This window comes from Oryctolagus cuniculus, chromosome 21 (assembly GCF_964237555.1).
Source record: "Oryctolagus cuniculus chromosome 21, mOryCun1.1, whole genome shotgun sequence".
Classification (NCBI taxonomy): Eukaryota; Metazoa; Chordata; class Mammalia; order Lagomorpha; family Leporidae; genus Oryctolagus; species Oryctolagus cuniculus.
Window position 1 is genome coordinate 18,478,276 of NC_091452.1, and position 19,392 is coordinate 18,497,667.

At 54.2% G+C, this 19,392-nt stretch overlaps 1 protein-coding gene across 4 annotated transcripts in view; it reads left to right on the forward strand.

Annotated features, from left to right (window-relative positions):
- The first annotated feature begins 102 nt into the window (after window positions 1-102).
- UBE3B (ubiquitin protein ligase E3B) overlaps window positions 103-19,392 on the forward strand; it is a 48,075-nt gene continuing 28,785 nt past the window's right edge. The window contains exons 1-11 of one of the 4 annotated variants that reach the window (XM_051835867.2): window positions 104-586; window positions 6,114-6,218; window positions 8,817-8,995; window positions 9,112-9,232; window positions 11,163-11,222; window positions 11,787-11,891; window positions 14,456-14,552; window positions 16,078-16,163; window positions 16,979-17,061; window positions 18,850-18,955; window positions 19,250-19,370. In XM_051835867.2, the coding sequence (XP_051691827.2) occupies window positions 8,835-8,995; window positions 9,112-9,232; window positions 11,163-11,222; window positions 11,787-11,891; window positions 14,456-14,552; window positions 16,078-16,163; window positions 16,979-17,061; window positions 18,850-18,955; window positions 19,250-19,370 (940 nt within the window). In that variant the 5' untranslated portion in view covers window positions 104-586; window positions 6,114-6,218; window positions 8,817-8,834. Of the gene's footprint in view, window positions 587-6,113; window positions 6,219-8,816; window positions 8,996-9,111; window positions 9,233-11,162; window positions 11,223-11,786; window positions 11,892-14,455; window positions 14,553-16,077; window positions 16,164-16,978; window positions 17,062-18,849; window positions 18,956-19,249; window positions 19,371-19,392 lie in introns of all 4 variants that reach the window. The other 3 variants (XM_008251359.4, XM_051835868.2, XM_070066019.1) reach the window with 3 other exon arrangements.

Genomic DNA, 19,392 nt, shown 5'->3' on the forward strand with positions numbered 1-19,392 from the left:
CCTGAATGCTTCGCTTTTTCAGCCTCCAGCTAGGAGGACAAGGTGCGGGAGGCCTCTCTTGCCGGGTCGAGTAGCGCTGCGGAACTGTTGTTTCTCGGAACTGGATAGCTGCTTCTAGGCGGAGCTGGGAGAGCGAACACCCGGGGCAAGATGGCGGTCGGGCCTCGGCCGCTGCCCCGGGTTTGGCGGAACTCGGGGGTACTGGGTTGAAGCAGTGGCAGCTGCGGGCCCGGCCCCGAGCGCGGGGGCTTCCGGCGGATAAAGGTCTACGGCCTGCGGGTAGTGAGTGGGAACAAGGCCGTCGGTTCTCCGGGTGGTGGGGCTGGGGACTTGGCGGAAGGTGGTTTGGGGCCGAGTCCCGGCCGGGCCAGCTCGGAGGGGCAGGTGCTAGGCGCTGGCCTCCGGGAGCCCGGGGAGTCTCCACGGCCCTTCCCACCTCGCAACAAACTTGGGGTGACAGATCTTTACAAGCGGACTAATGCTGGGAGAAAAAGACTTGTGGTTGTTGATACCGAGGAGAGACACCGGGTTTCGGGAATCGCCCGCACCGGAGTTCGAATCCTGTTCGGTTGCCGTGTGACCTTGGGTGAGTCCCCTCACCTCCGTGAGCCTCAGTTTCCTCCTCTGTGAAATGGAGCGACTAGTTCGGCCCCCGGGGTACCTTATACTGCCGTGCTGTGTCCGACGCCGAGCTCTGAATGAAGACAGCCTTGGTCGAGGTTTGACTGACGCTTAGTGCCGCGGGCAGCCCTGCGCCTTAGCTTCTCTCTGCCCTGACGGTCTGTGGAGGGAGGCGACCCCCGACTCCTGTCCCTTTTACTTACCAGTAAACAGTGGCTTCGGAGTTAAGTCGGGGGCCCAAATTCAGGCGCCCCGCGACCCCGAGCAAGTCGTGTCATGCACTCTGCATTTAGTCCTCCCCGAGTGGAGTTGGGGTCCGTAATAGCACCCACCTACGCGGGCTGTAGCTTGTTGTCCTAACGATATTGTTATGAATAGCCTAAGTCTTAAAATTGGAAATTTTGTAAATTCTCAACAAAAATTTAAAGTCGACAGACAGGAGGTTGGCTAATGACAGCCATCTGCCGGCCTCCCACAGGGATCGAGTCCCAAGATACCAAAGTCTGGTACAAAATGGCACAGTATTGACACATCACCCACGCACATCCTCCCAAATGGTTTAGTCATGCCTGAATTACTTACATACTCACCTGTAAATGCTTTAGGGACAACTATTGTATTGTTTAGAGAATGACCCAAAAAAGTGTGAACATGTTCAATACAGACTTTTCATATTTCCTGAAGCTCGTATTTATTTATTTATTTATTTGAAAGGCAGAAGAACAGAGGGGTCCCATCCACTGGTTCACTCTCCAAATGTCTGCAATGGCTGGGACTGGGCCAGGCTGAAGCCAGGTCTCCCACGTGGGTGGCAGGGCATCGGCCACTTGAGCAGGGTCTGATCAGCAGGGAGCTGCAGCTGGAAGTAGAGCCAGGACCCAGAGTCGGGCCAGTATGGGATGTGGGCATCTCAGGGGCCTCTTAGCCAGCACACCAATCATGGTACTTGCTATCCAAGGTTGGGTGAATCCGTGGATGCAAACCCATAGTTCCAGAAGGCCAGCTGGTCTCCGTTCAGTGTCCGATGCAGGGTCTACCTCTAATGAAGGTGGTGGTCCCTAGACCTGGTCCCCCGCCCTGGAGGGAGAGCCCTCCCAAAGCCACTCGGCTGCTGGTGTGGCGCGTCTCCTGTGGATGGTACTCTCTGGACTGTCGGGTGCTTTTGGAGAGCTGCGTGAAGTTGGCCTCATCCAGAACAGACTGGTTTGGAGCAGGACTCGTCGGGGAGAGACCGGAGTGAAGACTGAATCCCGTGTGTTAGAGTCAGAATCTTGGCACTGCCGCTTGCTAATGTGAATTCCGGGAAGTGATGAACGAGCTTAGAGGGTTGCTGTCCTTATTACTCCCGAGAAAGAATCTGCCACTCATTTTCCTTTTGCAGATGATCATGGCTAGTGCCCCCCTCTTGTTTTTGTTTTTGTGTTTTAACCTGTGTAATTCTCACTTCCCAAACTGTGTTGGGAGCTTCTGAAGAACAATACAGTGAAGCCCACTCTGATGCCATACACTTTGGGGCATCCCTTAGTGACACGTTCCTGTTCAGTCCTGGTCACGGCACTACAGCGACTCCGTTGAGACAGAGGAAGGGGAAATGTTTTGGCAGCATTAGGATGGAGGGGCTGTCAGCATCCTCTGTGCAGATGGGGAAACTGAGAGCCGGAGAGGGTAACTGGCCAGATGAGAGGTGGGCTAGGGGCTGGAAGGAACCAAGAGCTAGGTGTCGCTCCCCCTCTTCGTGGAGGAACGACACAGGACCCTGCGCTGTTCTTTTGTCTGCTCAGCCCTTCCCGGGTTTGCTGCTGGTTCTTCCCGGGTTGGCTACCGACCCTTCCACCTCCGTGGAAGGGCAGTTCCCCCTGGCCACTTTCCCCACTTCCGCGGGGGAGCGGCACACCGCCGGCCGGCTCTCTCGGGGGCTGCTCAGATGTTATTCGGATAGATGTTCCCTTTAGATGTTCCTGGTGCATGTTGTCTCTCTCCTCCTTTATAGTCCTCTTCCACCAATCCCAACTCTGCTACCCACACGCCGAGTACGCTGCTCTCCTCCAATCAGGAGCAGGTCCTACAGTTTATTGGTTGAACTGGAGGCAGCTGTGTAGAAGCTGTTTCCTCCTCTCCCAGTGCCATATTGTGGGAGAGCAGATGCATAGAATAAGTCTTAATTCCAGTAACTTAGTCTAGTCCGAGTTGCTCCCAGTTGCTCCCCACAGATCCCCCTTTCTTTTTATTTTTGGCGTTGATACACGCCTGTCTTCGGTGCCCTGCGGCACACACTCTGCTCTGCTTGCTAGAGTTGCCCACAGGTGCTTACACGCCCTACCAATCAGGCAAACCGAATCCGGGTCCTCTCTTCGCCATGTTGTGAGGAGGTTTTTAGGTGCTGATGCGTGCCTGTGTTCGGTGCCCTGCAGCGCATGCTCTGCTCTGCTAGAACTGCCTGCAGGTGCTTACAAGCCCTACCAATCAGGCAAACCGAATCCAAGCCTTCTCGTTGCCGTATTGTGGGGAGACTTATTGGTGTTGATTCGTGCCTGTCTTCGGTGACCTGCAGCTCATACTCTGGTCGAGCTGCCTGCTGGTGCTTGTCGCCTTACTAATCAGGCAGACCGAATCCAAGCTCTCTCATTGCCATGTTGAGGGGAGGCCTTATTTTTCTCTATTTCTCTATCTCCGGGCATTCCTATCTCTCCCATTTTACTTCTATCTACCAGCATTCCTATTTCTCTCATTTTACTTCTAAACTTCTGTTTCTCTTATCCCCGCGGCTTCTTCTCGGCACCTCGCCCCGCGGCGGCTTCATTTTCCCTAACATTTTTCTCTACCTGGTATGTTTCCCTAAGTTTTCTTCCAACAATATTCCCCTCTCATTTCTCCTGGCTTCTCCCCACAGTCCGTATCCGAGTCTAAGTTTCTTCTAGGTTTCACTTTCGCTTTCAACCTGCAGTCCGTATCTGAGTCTAAGTTTCTTCTTGCTTTCACTTTAAATCCTAACTTCTTTCCAACAGTCCGTATCCGAGTCTATGCCTAGGCTTTCAATAGCTTCTCACCGGCACCTTTTCCGTCCGGCTTTTCCCTAGGCTCTTTGCTAGTCTCTCTCTCCGGTATTTTTCCACTTCTTCCCGTTTCTTCCCGCTTCTTCCCTCCTAGGTTTCCTATCCGAGTCACGGCACCATTATGTTGCTCCCCCTCTTCGTGGAGGAACGACACAGGACCCTGTGCTGTTCTTTTGTCTGCTCGGCCCTTCCCGGGTTTGCTGCTGGTTCTTCCCGGGTTGGCTACCGACCCTTCCACCTCCGTGGAAGGGCGGTTCCCCCTGCCACATTCCCCACTTCCGCGGGGGAGCGGCACACCGCCGGCCGGCTCTCTTGGGGGCTGCACAGGTGTTCCTTCAGCTAGATGTTCCTCTTAGATGTTCCTGGTGCATGTTGTCTCTCTCCTCCTTTATAGCCCTCTTCCGCCAATCCCAACTCTGCTACCCACACGCCGAGTACGCTGCTCTCCTCCAATCAGGAGCAGGTCCTGCTGTTTATTGGTTGAACTGGAGGCAGCTGGGTAGAAGCTGTTTCCTCCTCTCCCAGCGCCATATTGTGGGAGAGCAGATGCATAGAATAAGTCTTAATTCCAGTAACTTAGTCTAGTCCGAGTTGCTCCCCACACTTGGCTGGGGGCTGGAAGGAACCAAGGGCCAGGCGGCTCCTGCCTCTCGTGGCCTTTTGGTTGATTGTCCCCGGCATTTAGCAGAGTGCTTTAAAAACGCCTGTGTGCTTTGTTTGCTTGGTGAGTGCGGTGCGCGCTGGCAGGTGGAGGAGGTGTATGGCAAGGGGGAGAGACTTGCGTTGTAAACAGAAGTGGCATAACCCTTGCCTGCCTGGCGATAATCTCAGGGAGGGGCTCTTTTCCTGCACGGTTTGCTTGTGAGCAGTGTCTCCTTCCTCTCCTCCTCCGTTTCCCCTGCCACGGAGGGCTGCCCGTCTCCAGGGTGTGGAGAGAGCACAGAGCTGTGCTCGGGCGGGTGTGCCCTGCTCTTCCGTGGCTCTCGGAGAACTTGCACGACAGGGCCGGGGCGGCAGGACCGGGGTCCTCACACCCTGGAAGACGGGGAAAACGGACGAACCAGCAAGGTCAGGGTGCCGGCACTGCTTCCCACCCGAAGACCCTTAGATGGGTGCTTCTGCTGAGGAGTCTTTAAACTTTGCCTAGTGAAAGAACGTGGCGCTTAGACTCCTGGCTCTGGTCTGTCTGCACTTTGCCAGGCGCCGGGTGAACTTCGTCTCCTTTAACGAATGACAGCGCGCAGATGCTGAGACTGTCCACAGTGTGTGGCAGAGCTGGGGACTGGGTCCAGCGCTATGAGACTTGAAGCCATGTTCCTTTCCCTGTGCCACGCTGCCTCGCCAGGAAAACTTCCCACAGTTCACTGCCCCAGAACAACCACCCTGACTTAGCATGTTGGGGAATTTCACCCCAGCTTTGTGCACCTGTGTTTCTCTTTCCCGCGAGGCAGCTGGGACTGCAGGCAGCCCTTTTCTCCCTCCCAGTGCACATTTTTCCAGATCCTTAAAAACATCAAGCTAATTTCCCATGGCTTTTTAACCTTCTGTTGTCCTGTTACAGAACATATAAAGCTTCCATTCAACAGTTTTGTTTTGTTTTGTTTTTTTAAGAGAGATTTATGGGGGCCGGCGCTGTGGCACAGCAGGTTAACGCCCTAGCCTGAAGCGCTGGCATCCCATGTGGGTGCCGGTTCAAAATCCGGCTGCTCCTCTTCCGATCCAGCTCTCTGCTATGGCCTGGGAAAGCAGTAGAGGATGGCCCAAGTCCTTGGGCCCCTGCACCCGTGTGGGAGACCCGGAAGAAGCTCCTGGCTTCAGATCGGCACAGCTCTGGCCGTTGCAGCCAATTTGGAAGTGAACCATCAGATGGAAGACTTCTCTCTCTCTCTCTCTCTCTCTCTGCCTCTCCTCTCTCTGTGTAACTCAGACTTTCAAATAAATAAATAAATAAATCTTAACAAAAAGAGAGATTTATGTGCTTATTTGAAAGGTAGAGTTGCAGAGAGAGGGAGGGACAGAGATGTTCCATCTGCTGGTTCACCCCTCAAATAGCTACAGCAGCCAGGACTGGGCCAGAACAGAGCCAGGAGCCTTTTCTGGGTCTCTCATGCGGTGGCAGGGGCCCGAGCACTTGGGCCGTTTTCCACTGCTTTCCCTGGCCATAGCAGGGAGCTGGATGGGAAGTGGAGCAGGCGGGGCACGAACCTGCTGTGCCACAATGCCGGCCCCTGGGGTTCATTTTAACCTCTTCCCTTTAAATTGTGAGGACTGGGGAGACAGAGTTCGCGTCTATAGGAGACATTAACGGAAGAGGACGCAAGAGTTGTTTCTTTAAAACTGGAGACTGCGTATTAGTGACTTGACCCAGGGAGGAACGTTTGATGCCACACTGATAAAACCTAACCCTGAGTCTGGATTTCTCTCTCTTGCTTCTGCCAGAAAACAGAGCAAGCTCTCTGGAGTGTGAAGCTGTCCTCAGCCGTGAGGCCTGAGCAGCATCACTGATGATTACCTGACGTCTCTGCAGCACAAGCAGGTCCCCAGGTGAGCACTCCAGACCTCCCTGCAGGGCCGGGGAGACCACCCCTCTCTCACCTCCTCACCCTCAGGTGAGCACTTCAGACCTCCCTGCAGGGCCGGGGGGACCACCCCTCTCTCTCCCACCTCCTCGTCCTCCTTCCTGTGGTCACACAGCTCAGACAGTCTGTTTCAAGGATCACCAATGAAGTGTCTACAACTGTTGACATGAGGCATGGCGGTGCCTCAGAAAACCTAGGAATTGGCTGGCCACGTGACCCAGCAGCCTCTGCTAGGCATAAATCCAAGGGCAATGAAGTCAGTTGATCACAGAGCTGTCTGCACACCCGTCTCCATTACAGCTCCGCTCACAAAGGCTTGGGATCGGCCTGAGTGTCCAGCGAGGAACAGATGCTTGGGTAGACCGGGGTAGCGGGTACGTGACGGCATCCTGTTCTGCCACAGAAAAGGATGAGGTGCTGACATCTGCGGCACCACGGACGGCCTGGAGACACTATGTTAGGGGAGGTGTATTCCAGAGCAGCTCTCATCACAAAGCCGTGGTAAATGGGGCAGGCACTCAGTCTAAAGATGCCCACACCCCACAGTAGAGTGCCTGGGTGCTACTCCCAGCCTCCCCTTAACGCAGACCCTGGGGGACAGTGATGGTGGCTCAAGTAGTTAGATTCCCGCCATCCTTGTAGGAGCCGTGGATTGCATTCCTGGCTCCCGGCGTCAGTGTCAGCCTAGCCCTGGCCATTGCGACTATTTGGGGAATGAATCGGCTTGCTCGCTTGGTCACTCTGTGCCTCTCAATATAAAATAAAAAACTGACTAGTGTGCTAGGCGGGGGAGATGCTCCTTCCCTGCGTTGTTCTTCACACAGCGTATGCGTGTATGGGATCATCGCACTGTACCCCATAAATATGTGCAGTTTCGTCTGTCAAAGCAATCCGCAGAAAAGCCAGCCTTTGTTACTGCTGACAGGCCCACTGCTTCTAAGCACCAGTGTCATGTGAACTCTATATTCTGGGTGGCGTTTTCTTCCCGGGTGCTGTGTGGCGTGAATTAACCTGGCAGAGAGATTGTTTCCAGAGGCTGTGTGCTTCAGTTCAGTGTTGTCGGCTGAGCCGGCAGCGCACTTTGGACAGAATGACAAAGGCATCAAGCAGCTAAGGCATCATCTTGGCGTGAGAGGCTCCACAGAGCAGTACTGTGCATTCTGGGCTGCTATCCAGAGCCGTCCTTGTGGGAAAAGACGGATACTAGAGATTTAGAGAAAAACGGAAGGTGTCGTTTATAACTGCTGTCCAGAAGAGCGGCCGGCAGCAGACAGGCCCTGCCGCGGAGGCTGCATTGCTGCTTGAATGGGGGCAGTAAAGGTAACAGAACAAGTGATTAAGCTGAGTACAACCACTTTTATGAACTGCGATGGGTGCCAAAAGCACAGGGTGTTTGCTGTAAAGAAGTGAGGGTGTTTATTTGAAAGACAGAGAAGTAGAGTAACAGGAAGAGGAAGAGACAGAGAAAGAAAGACATCTTCTGTCCGCTGATCCCCAAATACTTGCAACGCCCAGGGCTGGGCCAGGCCAGAGCCAGGAGCCAGGAATTCCAAACGACGCTCCCACATGGAGACAGACCGGAGTGCTTAAACCATCATCTGCTTCCCATGCACATGAGCAGGAAGCTGGACCTGACTTGAACTTGATATGTAATTGGGCATCCTAAGTGGTGACTTAACCTGCTGTGCCACTACACCTGCTCCAACTTTTGCTTTTCTAACGTTAAAATGACCTCTCTTGTTTTGAAGGGACCTTATTTTGCTGGGCACAAAGTAGGCACCAGTAAGTACTTTTTGAATGAATGGATGAATAAAATGTTGACAGTAAATCATAGTGTTTGATCTTCTCTTCACGTCTTTACTTGGCAAAATAAAAGTGGACTGCTCCAGAAACTCACATATTTGGGAACCTTCATCTTGTAATTGGAGCAGAATTTCTGGGTAGGGTTAGCTTAGGCTTTGTTCATTTTGTCAAACGTCTACAGATTCTGCCCTTAAACCATGCCAGGCATTGAACTCTTAAGAAAAAATAGACCCTTTTTGACTTTTTAGAACTGGATTGTAGTGTGGTAGGGTTTTTTTTTTTTTTTTAATTTTTATTAACAGACAGACAGAGATAGCTCCTATCCAGAGGTCTACTCCCCAAATGCCCACAAGGGCTAGGACTGGGTTTGGCCAAAGCTAGGAGCCAGGAATTCAAACTGGGTCTCCCATGTGGGTAGCAGGAAACCAGCTCCTGGAGCCATCGCAGCATTGGCAGGAGGCAGGTGTCAAAACCTAGGCACTCTGATAGGAGACTCAAGTGCAACTGGAATCTTACCCTCTGTGCCAAACGCCCCCTCAGATGGAATTATTTAACACTGGATCAGCATCCCTGCTCTTGGGGAGTTGCATGAAGAGAACGAGCCTGCAGGAAGTTGGGACTTGTGCCAGGAGAGCCGTGAGCACCCTGGAGGGTGCTGGCAGGTCCTGAGCACCTTCCTGTCGCCGCCCATGCTTTGCTCTGGAAGCCTGCGTGTGTGTGGCACACGGTGGCCTGCAGCAGCTGCTCCCTGTTGTTGCAGGGCGTGCAGCTTGCAGACATGTTCACTGTGTCTCAGACCTCCAGAGCGTGGTTCATCGACCGGGCCCGCCAGGCGCGGGAAGAGCGGCTGGTGCAGAAGGAGCGGGAACGCGCAGTCGTGGCCATCCAGGCGCACGTGCGGAGCTTTCTCTGCCGGCGTCGCCTGCAGCGAGACATCAGGTGGGTGCCGGGAGCCCCTCAGCCTGCTTTCCTCTCCGTTCTCCTTGACGTGCTTACGAAGCTTCCAGTACTGTGAGCTCCTGGGAAAAATGTCTTCTTTTTCCTTCCCTGCCTAGGAAAGAGATCGACGAGTTTTTTAAAGCAGATGACGCTGGGTCCAGTAGAAGAAGTGCACTTTGTATTTTTAAGATTGCCAGGAAACTGCTGTTCTTATTCAGAATTAAAGAGGATGATGAGGTAAGATGATCGTGGCTGGCGTGCCCAGTCCTCCCAGGTGCCAGGTCTGTTTGTGCATATTTTAGAGAGATTAGCTTCCTGCGTCCTTAGAGAAACTCCATAAGCTAGTCGCCCCCACATCCTGCGTCTGGTGTTCATGGGGGCTGTTTTGTAAAGAATTTTTTTTTTAAGATTTACTTGCTTGTTTGTTTGAAAGGCAGAATGATGGAGAGAGCGGGAGAGAGAGAGAGAGATCTATCTATCTATCTATCTGCTGCTTCACTCCCCAGATGGCTATAGCGGCTGTGGCTGGGCCAGCCTGAAGCCAGGGGCCAGGAGCTGTATTCATGTCTCCCACGTGGGTGGCAGGGGCCCAATTACTTGACGCATCACCTGCTGCCTTCCCAGGTGTATTAGCAGGGAGCCAAGCAGCTGGAACTTGAACTGGGATCCGATACAGAGTGCCGGCAACCCAAGCAGTAGCTTGACCCTCTGCCTTACTGCGCCGGCCCCTGTTTTATAGGAATGAGTCCCTGTTCTTGTCGGAATCTTTGTACACTGACTAATCTGAGCGTGAATTGGACTCAGATGCACTCAGGGGCAAGGCAGACGAGGTGGAAGAAGCCATCTGTGAGACGAAACGTGGTATGAGATATGAATCATGGGGCTGGCACTGTGGTGTAGCGGGTAAAGCCTCCGCCTTCAGTGCCGGCATCAAGTCCTGGCTGCTCCACTTCCAATCCAGCTCTCTGCTATGGCCTGGGAAAGCAGTAGAAGATGGCTCAAGCCATTGGGCCCCTGCACCCACATGGGAGACCCAGAAGAAGCTCCTGGCTCCTGGCTTCAGATCGGCACAGCTCAGGCCATTGCCGCCAACTGGGGAGTGAACCAGAAGATGGAAGACCTCTCTCTCTCTGTCTCTCTCTCTGCCTCTGCCTCTCCTCTCTCTGTGTAATTCCGACTTTCAAATAAATAAATAAATCTTAAAGAAAAGAGAGATATGAATCATGGCAAACCATAACTGGCAGCAGTGGTGAGATGGCAAAGGGGGGCGATGGGGCTTGTGGCCTGTGTCTCCCCAGCAGGGCGGCTGCTACTCAGCCCTGGCTGATGGTAGACCCGAGCTCTGAGTATTTTTAAAAAGGATGCTTGTGGTCTGGGGCTTGCCATTCAGTGTTCTACTGGGTACGAGTTGGTAGCTCGCTGGGATTGTTTCACGTCCTGCAAACCGAAGAAAACGTGCTGGTTTGCATCTTTGGCCTGAGAACAGTCAGCTTGCGAAAGACGAGTGTGATGGCAGGAAAGCTGCAAGGCGTCTGTAGCAGCAGTGGGGACCCCTGGAGGCGTGCCTCTGCATCAGCAGCAGGGAGCCATTTGTCATCGCTGAGCGTCACGTTGGGAGGCTTCCAGGCACTGGTGTCCCAGGAAGACCCTCCAGAGCTCACAGCCCAGCAGGCACGGGAGCAGCACGCAGGGCCGTGTCCTCCCCATCACGGCCACGCAGACAGGGAAGGACACTGCAGCTCACGGTGGTTGGGCAGCCTGCCCAACGCGGCTTTTCACGGTGGATGCAGGACTGATGGAGCCCGGGTGTAACCCGTCCCCCAGTTTCTGCTTGGCTGTGGTGATATGGCTGTCCCTGAGGCTGTGAGGGCCGGTGTCTGGGAGCGCAGTCTAGGAGGTAGCTTGGATTCTGCAGGAATCCGAGTCTCGTCTGCTGTCTGGACTTCTGTGTGAAATATGCCGGTTTCTGAAACATCTCTTGAGCGCCCATCCAGCCATGGGACCACCACTTTGAGAGGCTGCCTCTTGCCTCTCTGAGCCTCAGTTTCCACACCTGTAGGAAGGGATTGAATGCCATCACTCAGGCGAATCAGCCGGCACGCGGCCTGACGTGCCGGGAGCCCACCAGACGCCTGCCCCTCTCTGACCCCGTCCTGCCTCTCTGCAGAGATTCCAGAAGCTGTGTCGCAGCATCCTGAGCAGCATGGAGGCCGAGAGCGAAGCTAAGGTGAGGCGGGCATGGGGCCCATCCCCCAGCTCTTGCCAGCAGCCTGCGCGGCACCAAGAGGCCCTGCGGTGAGGCAGGCGGGCGCGGAGCCCATCCCCAGCTCTTGCCGGCAGCCCGCGCGGCACCAAGAGGCCCTGCGGTGAGGCAGGCGGGCGGGGGAGCCCATCCCCAGCTCTTGCCAGCAGCCCGCGTGGCACCGAGAGGCCCTGCGGTGAGGCAGGTGGGCGTGGAGCCCATCCCCCAGCTCTTGCCAGCAGCCTGCGTGGCACCGAGAGGCCCTGCAGAGCACCCCCGAGACTCGGTCACACCCTCGGAAACAGTAGTGGAGGGCTGCCGACCCCCAGCACCTGTCTGGGAAGCTGCGCTCTGCTCTTGCCTCCGACTCAGGTGGCAGTTCCTGTGCTGGGCCATGTGGCTACCGTTGGTGTCACGATGAGTCCTGTGTGCTGCCTTTTCATCCGTGCAGCCCCCCTGCCTTCACAGGACCTCGCTTCTCAGAGACCCGGCCCCGACAGTCAGGGGCTGCGACGTGACCCCGTAACCCCTTCTTCCTCCTGCCTGCAGGTGTGGTATGTGTCCCTGGCTCTTTCCAAGGATCTCACCCTCCTGTGGATTAAGCAGATCAAGGACATTCTGTGGTACTGCTGTGAGTTTCTTGAGCAGCTCAAGGTAAAAAGCCAAACAACCCGTGAATGTGTCGCCCTCACCTGGGCCCTTCGTCCTTCTTGTCAGCGTGCCCGTCCCTCCCTCCGAGGTTGTACCTGTGGGGACCCCCAGGTGTAGGTCGATTGCTTGAGCTCCTGTTCTGGGAGAGAGAGGTCGGCTGCGCCGTCCGCAGGAGCCCTTTGTCTGCTGTTGCCACCCTCTCCATGTCAGGGAGCCTGTCCTTGCCTTTTCCTTGCTTTCCATGTCGTGACTGCTTTATGGTCTGTATTATTGGACTTGTTACTTACGGAATCCCAACATGAGCTCAGGGCAGGATGTGCATTAGCAGGAAGCTGGAATTGGGAGCAGAGCCAGAACTAGAACCTAGGGACAGGGCCGGCACCGTGGCGTAGTGAGTCAAGCTGCGGCCTGTGGTACCAGTATCCCAATTGGCTGCTGGTTCAAGTCCTGGCTGCTCTGCTTCTGATCCAGCTCTCTGCAAATGTGCCTGGGAAAGCAGTGGAAGATGGCCCAAGTCCTTGGGCCCCTGCACCCACATAGGAGACCCAGAAGAAGCTCCTGTCTCCCAGCGTCTGATCAGCCCAGCCCTGCCTTTGTGGCCATTTTGGGAGTGAACCAGCAAATGGAAGATCTCATACTTTGTCTCTCTGTCTGTTTCTCTCTCTCTCTCTCTAGTTCTGCCTTTCAAATAAATAAATAAATCTTTTTTTAAAAAAGGGAAGAAGAAGATCCTCGGGACTCCCATATGGGAAGTCTGCATCCCAAGTGGCATCTTAACCACTGCCCCGCCCCTGACTTTGTCTTGACCAAAGAGGGAAAAAAAGCCTTTACACGGCAGCTTAAAAAGTCTGGGCAGCCAGCACCGCGGCTCACTAGGCTAATCCTCCACCTGCGGCGCCAGCACCCCGGGTTCTAGTCCCAGTTGGGGCGCCAGATTCTGTCCCGGTTGCCCCTCTTCCAGTCCAGCTCTCTGCTGTGGCCAGGGAGTGCAGTGGAGGATGGCCCAAGTGCTTGGGCCCTGCATCCGCATGAGAGACCAGGAGAAGCACCTGGCTCCTGCCTTCGGATCAGTGAGGTGCACCAGCCGCAGTGGCCATTGGGGGTGAACCAACGGAAAAAGGAAGACCTTTCTGTCTCTCTCTCTCTCTCTCTCACTGTCCACTCTGCCTGTCAAAAAAAAAGTCTGGGCCGACACCTGAGGCTCATTGGGATCCTGGGCTGCCCTGTAAACAGATCACAGTATCGAGAAGGATGGGGTGCTGATGCTGGCCCTCGTGTTAGGGAATATGGACAGGTGTGGTTACATACAGCAGCCACTCTGGCTTTTCGTGTGGGAGGGAGAGGCTTGGCATGGACTCAGCAGTGGAGAGACGAAGTGCAGTGTCCCCCGAGTCCACCAGTGGCCCATCTCAGCCATCTCAGGGTGCTCACGAATGGCTCTTGGCCACCACCCAGCCTAGGCAGTGAGCCAGCAGCGGTCCTTGCCTGGCTTGTGTGGGGAGGCAGTGCAAGCAGCGGCAGTCTCACACCTGGGGTTTTAGGAAATGCCTCACAGCCAGGTGGGCAGTCCCTGCCCTGCCCTCACTTATTGGGACAGGTCCCTTTTTCTCTGCTCTCTGGGTCTGCCTCCCATAACACATCTCTCTTTGAGAAGAGGCTCTTCTACTTAAGAAAAATAAGTTTATGTGAAGGAACAGATGTTAGCAGAAAAGAACACTACCACTGGAGCCAGGAAGATCCACAATTTTATCCTAATTCTGCTGTTCATTTCCCCCATGGTCTTGAATAAGTCGCTTCCCCTCACTCTACACTCTTGGGTATGTGCGTTTTATGATATTTTGTCGTTTTAATTGGTACATAGTAGTTGTCCATATTTATGGGATGCAGTGTGACATTTCATTCCATGTATATGACGTGGAATGATCGCATCAGGGTGACTATGTCTATAATCTCAAACACTGATTATTCCTTTGTGTTGGAAACATTCAAGCTCTCCCTGCTAGCTTTTTTATTTTCCATTTGCTCATTTTATTTATCTGAAAGGCAGAGAGACAGAAAGAGCTCCCATCTGCTGATTCACTCCCTAAAGGCCTGCAAAAGCCAGGCTGAAGGCAGGACCCAGGAACTCAAACCAGGTCTCCCCCATGGGTGGTAGGGACCCCGCCACTGAGCCATGCTTGCTCCGAAAGTGCAGAGAGGTTGAGAAACTTGCCTAAGGTCGCACGCTGGCAGACGGTGAAGCCAGAAGTCGGAGCCCCGAGAGTCCTTCGTGCCCAGCTGTGGCTCTCCTCGGTTGTCCACAGAGACGCACACTCACGCAGCGGGCCAGCTGGGTCGTCTCGTTCCCCAACAACTCCCAGTTCTCCGTTCCCAGGAGTGTTTGCGTCCATGGCCAAGCACCATTCACTTCTTGTCATTTGTCTCCTGATCCGGGGGGTGGGGGGACGATGAGCCCTAATCCGTGGTCTGACCACTTTAGCGAGGGTTGCGCCAGGCAGCCCCATGGGCACCGTGCAGCCTGCACCTGGAGGGCGTGCGTCTCACTCGAGCTCTCTCGTCCTTTCCAGCCTGAAATCCTGCAGGCCTCCAAGCTCATCACCCTGTACCTCACCATGCTCGTCACCTTCACAGACACCGCGACGTGGAAAATCCTGCGGGGAAAAGGTCTGTGGGGCCGCTCAGCCTTCCCTGGCGTGTGTGCAGGGAGCTCGGGGGCCTCTGCTTGTCAGGAGCATTGTCACCTCCCCAAGTTCCGGGGAGGCCCCAAGACCACACAGGTGAAGCGCCCGGGGTCCTGCCCGTGACACTGGACAGGCTCTGCAGAATACGTTCCGTGTTGCGCTGTATCCTGTGCCCCCCTGAATTCCTGTTTCAGGCCATGGCTCTGATGTCGTTTTTAGAGCTCCCATAGCACCTTAACCTCTGAATGAGAGCAGTCCCTTAAGCTGTGTCGTTCGTGTGGAAGACGCCCTGGTGAGCACAGCGGGCTCCCAGTGTCTGCAGGGCCTGGTTGCGGGCCACCTGCAGCCACTAACAGCCAGGAATGTGATTCCCTCCTATCAGATGGCATGGTGTTGGCATCTAAGCCGCACACCTCCGTGCGCTTCAGATCCCGTCCGGGGACCTAGACTCAATCAGTGAAAAGGCGTGGACACAGCCCTACTGTGCTGTTAGGGACTCGTGACCAGCAACAGCTGTCTCTACGTGTTCGCGGCAGATGCAGGGGTTTCATTCCACAAATGTTTCCAAGCCATCGTGGGCTGTGTCTGTGGAGGCAGAACCCACAGATGTGGTACTTCTGTTCGGCTCATAAAATGTGCCTTCCGTGTACAGTGCCTCCCGTAAGGAGCGTCCTTAGCCTTTCGTGTTTCCCATACTCATCCATCCAGTCGCCAGATCACCCGCGTGCCAGCTGCAGTGCTGGGCCCTGGAGGTGCGGGAGGAGCGACCAGAGGAGGCCGCTGCCCCCCTGGGGCTGCACTGCTCCCTTCCTCCCAGACTCGAGTCTCGTGGGGAGACAGACACTGGATCGCAGCCACTAGTGTGTGTGTGTGTGTGTGTGTGTGTGTGTGTGTGTGTGAAGTGGCCGTGGTGTCGCGAGTGCTTAGAAGGAAGAGGATGAGAAACGAGGGTGTTCAGCGGAGTGGGAGCAGCCTTTCTCCTGGGCGCGGCTGTACGGAGGAAGTGATGTCGGAGCTAAGAGCTGGAGGGAGAGTCGGAGCGCCCCTGATGGAGGGGCGGGGGCGCTGCGAGAGCAGAGGGAACCGCGTGTGCAGAGGCCCCAGGTCAGCAAGGAGGCGTTGTTCTGGACTCTGGGAGGGATCTAAAAATGACTGAGGGCTGGCCGCTGCCCAGGGGCTCCTGTCCCAGTGTGGGGAAGAGGCAACCATGGAAAATAGTGCCAGGTCCAGGAGGGGTTAGAAAAGGCGCCCCGGGGGCTCCGAGGTCAGAGGTGTTGCTTCTGGGAGAACCAGCAGGCCCATCCGCCCTTGCGACAGCTGACAGCTGAGCCAGGCCCTCCAGGAGGGAATATTCCAGTTAGACAGGGCTTCCCTGTGCCCTGCCTCCAACCTAAGCCTGAGAGTATCTCATTGCCCTATGGCCTCGGCCTGGGGCACCATTGTCTGTCTCAGTAAACAGATCAGGTTATGGCAAGAGATTTTTTTCTGAAGCCTTTTCCTTTATTTAGGTGAGAGCCTTCGGCCGGCCATGAACCACATGTGTGCGAATATAATGGGACACCTCAACCAGCGCGGGTTTTACCCTGTGCTGCAGGTCTGTGACCCTGTCCCTCCTACGGCCTCCCTGCACTCCACCGCTTGGAGGTTTGCCTTTGGTGTCAGCACAGCCAGCACCTTCCTCGCAGTCCCGCGTCCTCTCCTGCCCCCCCGGCCTTGGGTCACCTGCAGTTCAGGTCAGGGGAGGACGGTGGCACTGAGATGCCTCCACATTTTTGGCCCAAGCGCTCATCGGTCTCTTGAAATTGAACCTCAGGAAGGAGGCCTTGGACTCGTTCCCTCAGCTTCCTTCTCGGTTGGTGGTGGAATTGGGTTTCTACCTCTGGGTTCTCAAACAGCCTCTGTCCACTCCACCTGCCTTGTGTCAGTCTGTACCTCACAAGCGTGCTGGCTGGTTAGAATTATTGCTTGGGAGAAGGAAGTTGGTTTATCCATTCCTTCTGCCTGCCTGGCACCGTGATGGGCTGTTTCCTGACCTCGTCACCACGCCCCGTGAGGTGCTTGAAGACAGAAGGTGACGTGGTGAACTGTGGGGCTCAGCAGGGAACCTTCTACCAACAGCATAACTCAGCTGTCTCTGGAAGAAGCTGCTCACTTGAAATTTCATGTCCGGTGTTCTACATTTTAACTGTTTTTGTTATTTTTAAAATTTCAACATTGTATTTGAAGTAGGGAGAGAGCGGTGGAAGGAACCTCCGTAGCCAACGCTTTCCTTCCCCTGTCCTCTTTAAAAATGTTTCAGCCCTTCTTCTTTTAATTGAAGCACCACCTTTTACTTTCTTGCTGCTTTTTTCACGTATGGTCAAATATAAAGTCGATGTCTCCCCTGACCGGGTCGCTCGTTCTTTTCAGGTGTTGTTGACGCGAGGCCTGGCGAGACCACGGCCTTGCCTGTCGAAAGGCACTTTGACGGCGGCCTTTTCCCTGGCACTGCGGTGAGTGAGACGGGACAGCCGGAGGGCGCGCAGGCCCCCAGCACGGCTCCTATTCCTTTCCCTTGTGTTGTTCCCAGTGGTGGGGACGTCTACAGGGGAAACTGACACAGCTGTGACTGCTCCAGCTGCTGCTTTTTTTTTTCTTAAGATTTATTTTATTTGATAGTCAGAATTAGGGAGGCAGACTCTCCACTAGGTGGAGGATTAGCCTATTGAGCCACGGCGCCGGCCCTGTGATCCGTTTTGAATCCATTTTTGTGTATGGTATGAGATAGAACTCTATCTTTTTTTTTTTTTTTTTTTCGAGATTTATTTAACAAAGGAGAGACAGAGAAAAAGATTTTCCATCCACTGTTCACTCCCCAAGTGGCTGTAACAGGAGGGGGCTGGGCCCAGCAGGGCCATAGGCAGGAGCCAGGAACTCCCATCTGGGCCTCCCACGTGGGTGGAAGGGGCCCTAGTGTCTGGGCCGTCTTCGGCTGCTCTTCCAGGTGGTTAGCAGGGCGCTGGATCAGAAGCAGAGCTGCCAGGTCTTGAACTGATGCTGCCACGTGGGATGCTGTCGTCACAAGTGGTGGCTGAACCCTATGCACCACGCCAGCACCTCATTAAAATGATATTTATATTTGTCTTTTTCAGATTATGGAAATAACACATGCTTATTATAGAAAATCTGGGCAAGGCAGTCAAATATAAGAAAGATTTATCATGGTTCTGCAATCCAGGGATAAATTATGAACACTTCCTGTCAGTCTTGTATATTTTATATATGAAGGAACTTCAAAAAGTTCATGGAAAACACATCATGAAAAAATTATGCATGGATTTTAAAAAATTTTGCCAAAAATAAATGAATCTTATAATTGCATTTTCCATGAGCTTTTTTACAGTACTGTTGTATTTATGTAAATATTTTTAAATGTTAGCATCATTCTGTATATATGTGGGTTAACCCACTTCACCGATGTCTGAGTTACTGTTGAGTTACCACATGGCCAGTGCACCTGAGTAGGCCCCACTCGGTGGAGGAGTGGGTTGGCCAACACTCCCACAGCCGCTTCCCCTTCCTCCTCATCTCAGGCCCCTTCCTCTCTCCCTTGCCTAGCTTTTTATCCTGCTGTTTCTAAAGGCTTAGCTATGGCATGAGCATTCTCTTGTGTCTTATTGCACATCTGCACGGTACTACACTGTGTGGCTGTGCTCTCATAGTCTCAGCCGTTCCCCTAGTTCATGGGGTTGGAGGGGGACATCTGGCTTCGTGGTTGAGACGCTGGTCAGGACAGCCATGTCAGAGTGCCTGGCTCCAGTTCCCGCCTCCAGCTCCCTGCTGATGCAGACCCTGGGAGGCAGCAGTGATGGCTCAGGTGGTCGGGGCCCTGCCCAGTCCCAGGACTGCAAATGAACAGCTGATGATGCCTCCCCCTCTTATATGACTCTATCAAAAAGTGAGAAAAAAACAGTTCCTGGAAAAGAGGATTTATTGTGGTGCCCCAAAGATGGAAATCCATGTATATAAGGGCCTTTTGAAAGTTCCTGGAAATACATATTAAGTAATGAAAAATCTATGGACTGATTTCAGATTTTTTGCACTAAAATAACTGCATGTTTCCATGAACTGTTTGAAGTGCCCTCGGACATTTGCGTTTTTAGCCAGAAGTTTTTTTCTGGAATTCCCACAAGGCATAGTTTCAGGGGACTGGCAGGCGCTGATGGGTTGGTCTTTAGTCCAGGAGCACACACAGACGCATCTGAACAGCTGATCTGTCTGTCAATCTGTCTCGTGTCCAGCCCCGTGATTGCTGCCCAGTTTTCAGACAATCTGATTCGGCCCTTCCTCATCCACATCATGTCCGTGCCTGCCCTTGTGACCCACCTCGGCACGGTGACCCCGGAGGTAAGTGGGCTCGGCGGGCCCCGCGCCCCCCAAAAACAGCCCCATTTCAGCTTTCCTTCTTAGAGACGAGAAAGGCGAGCGTTCCCTCTGCCGACTGCCACCCCGGCCCTGATTGGTCTTCAAAACCTGTAGCCGCTGTGGACACACTCATGCTTCCTAGCCCCAAGCAGCAGCTCGCGCTGTGTCCGTGTTCTCGGCTCCGCATCCCAGGGGTGGCCTGCCGGCAGCCCTGTTCACAGTGGTGGGAAACTCGTCTCGTGTATTTCTGCTCTAACGGTGTGCCATTGCTTGCAGCGTCTCACTGTTTTAGAATCTCATGACATGCTTCGAAAATTCATCCTATTCCTAAGAGACAAGGATCGATGCCGTGACGTCTGTGAGAGTTTAGAGGGATGCCATACCCTCTGTCTGATGGGTGAGTGTCCGTGCCTGGAAAC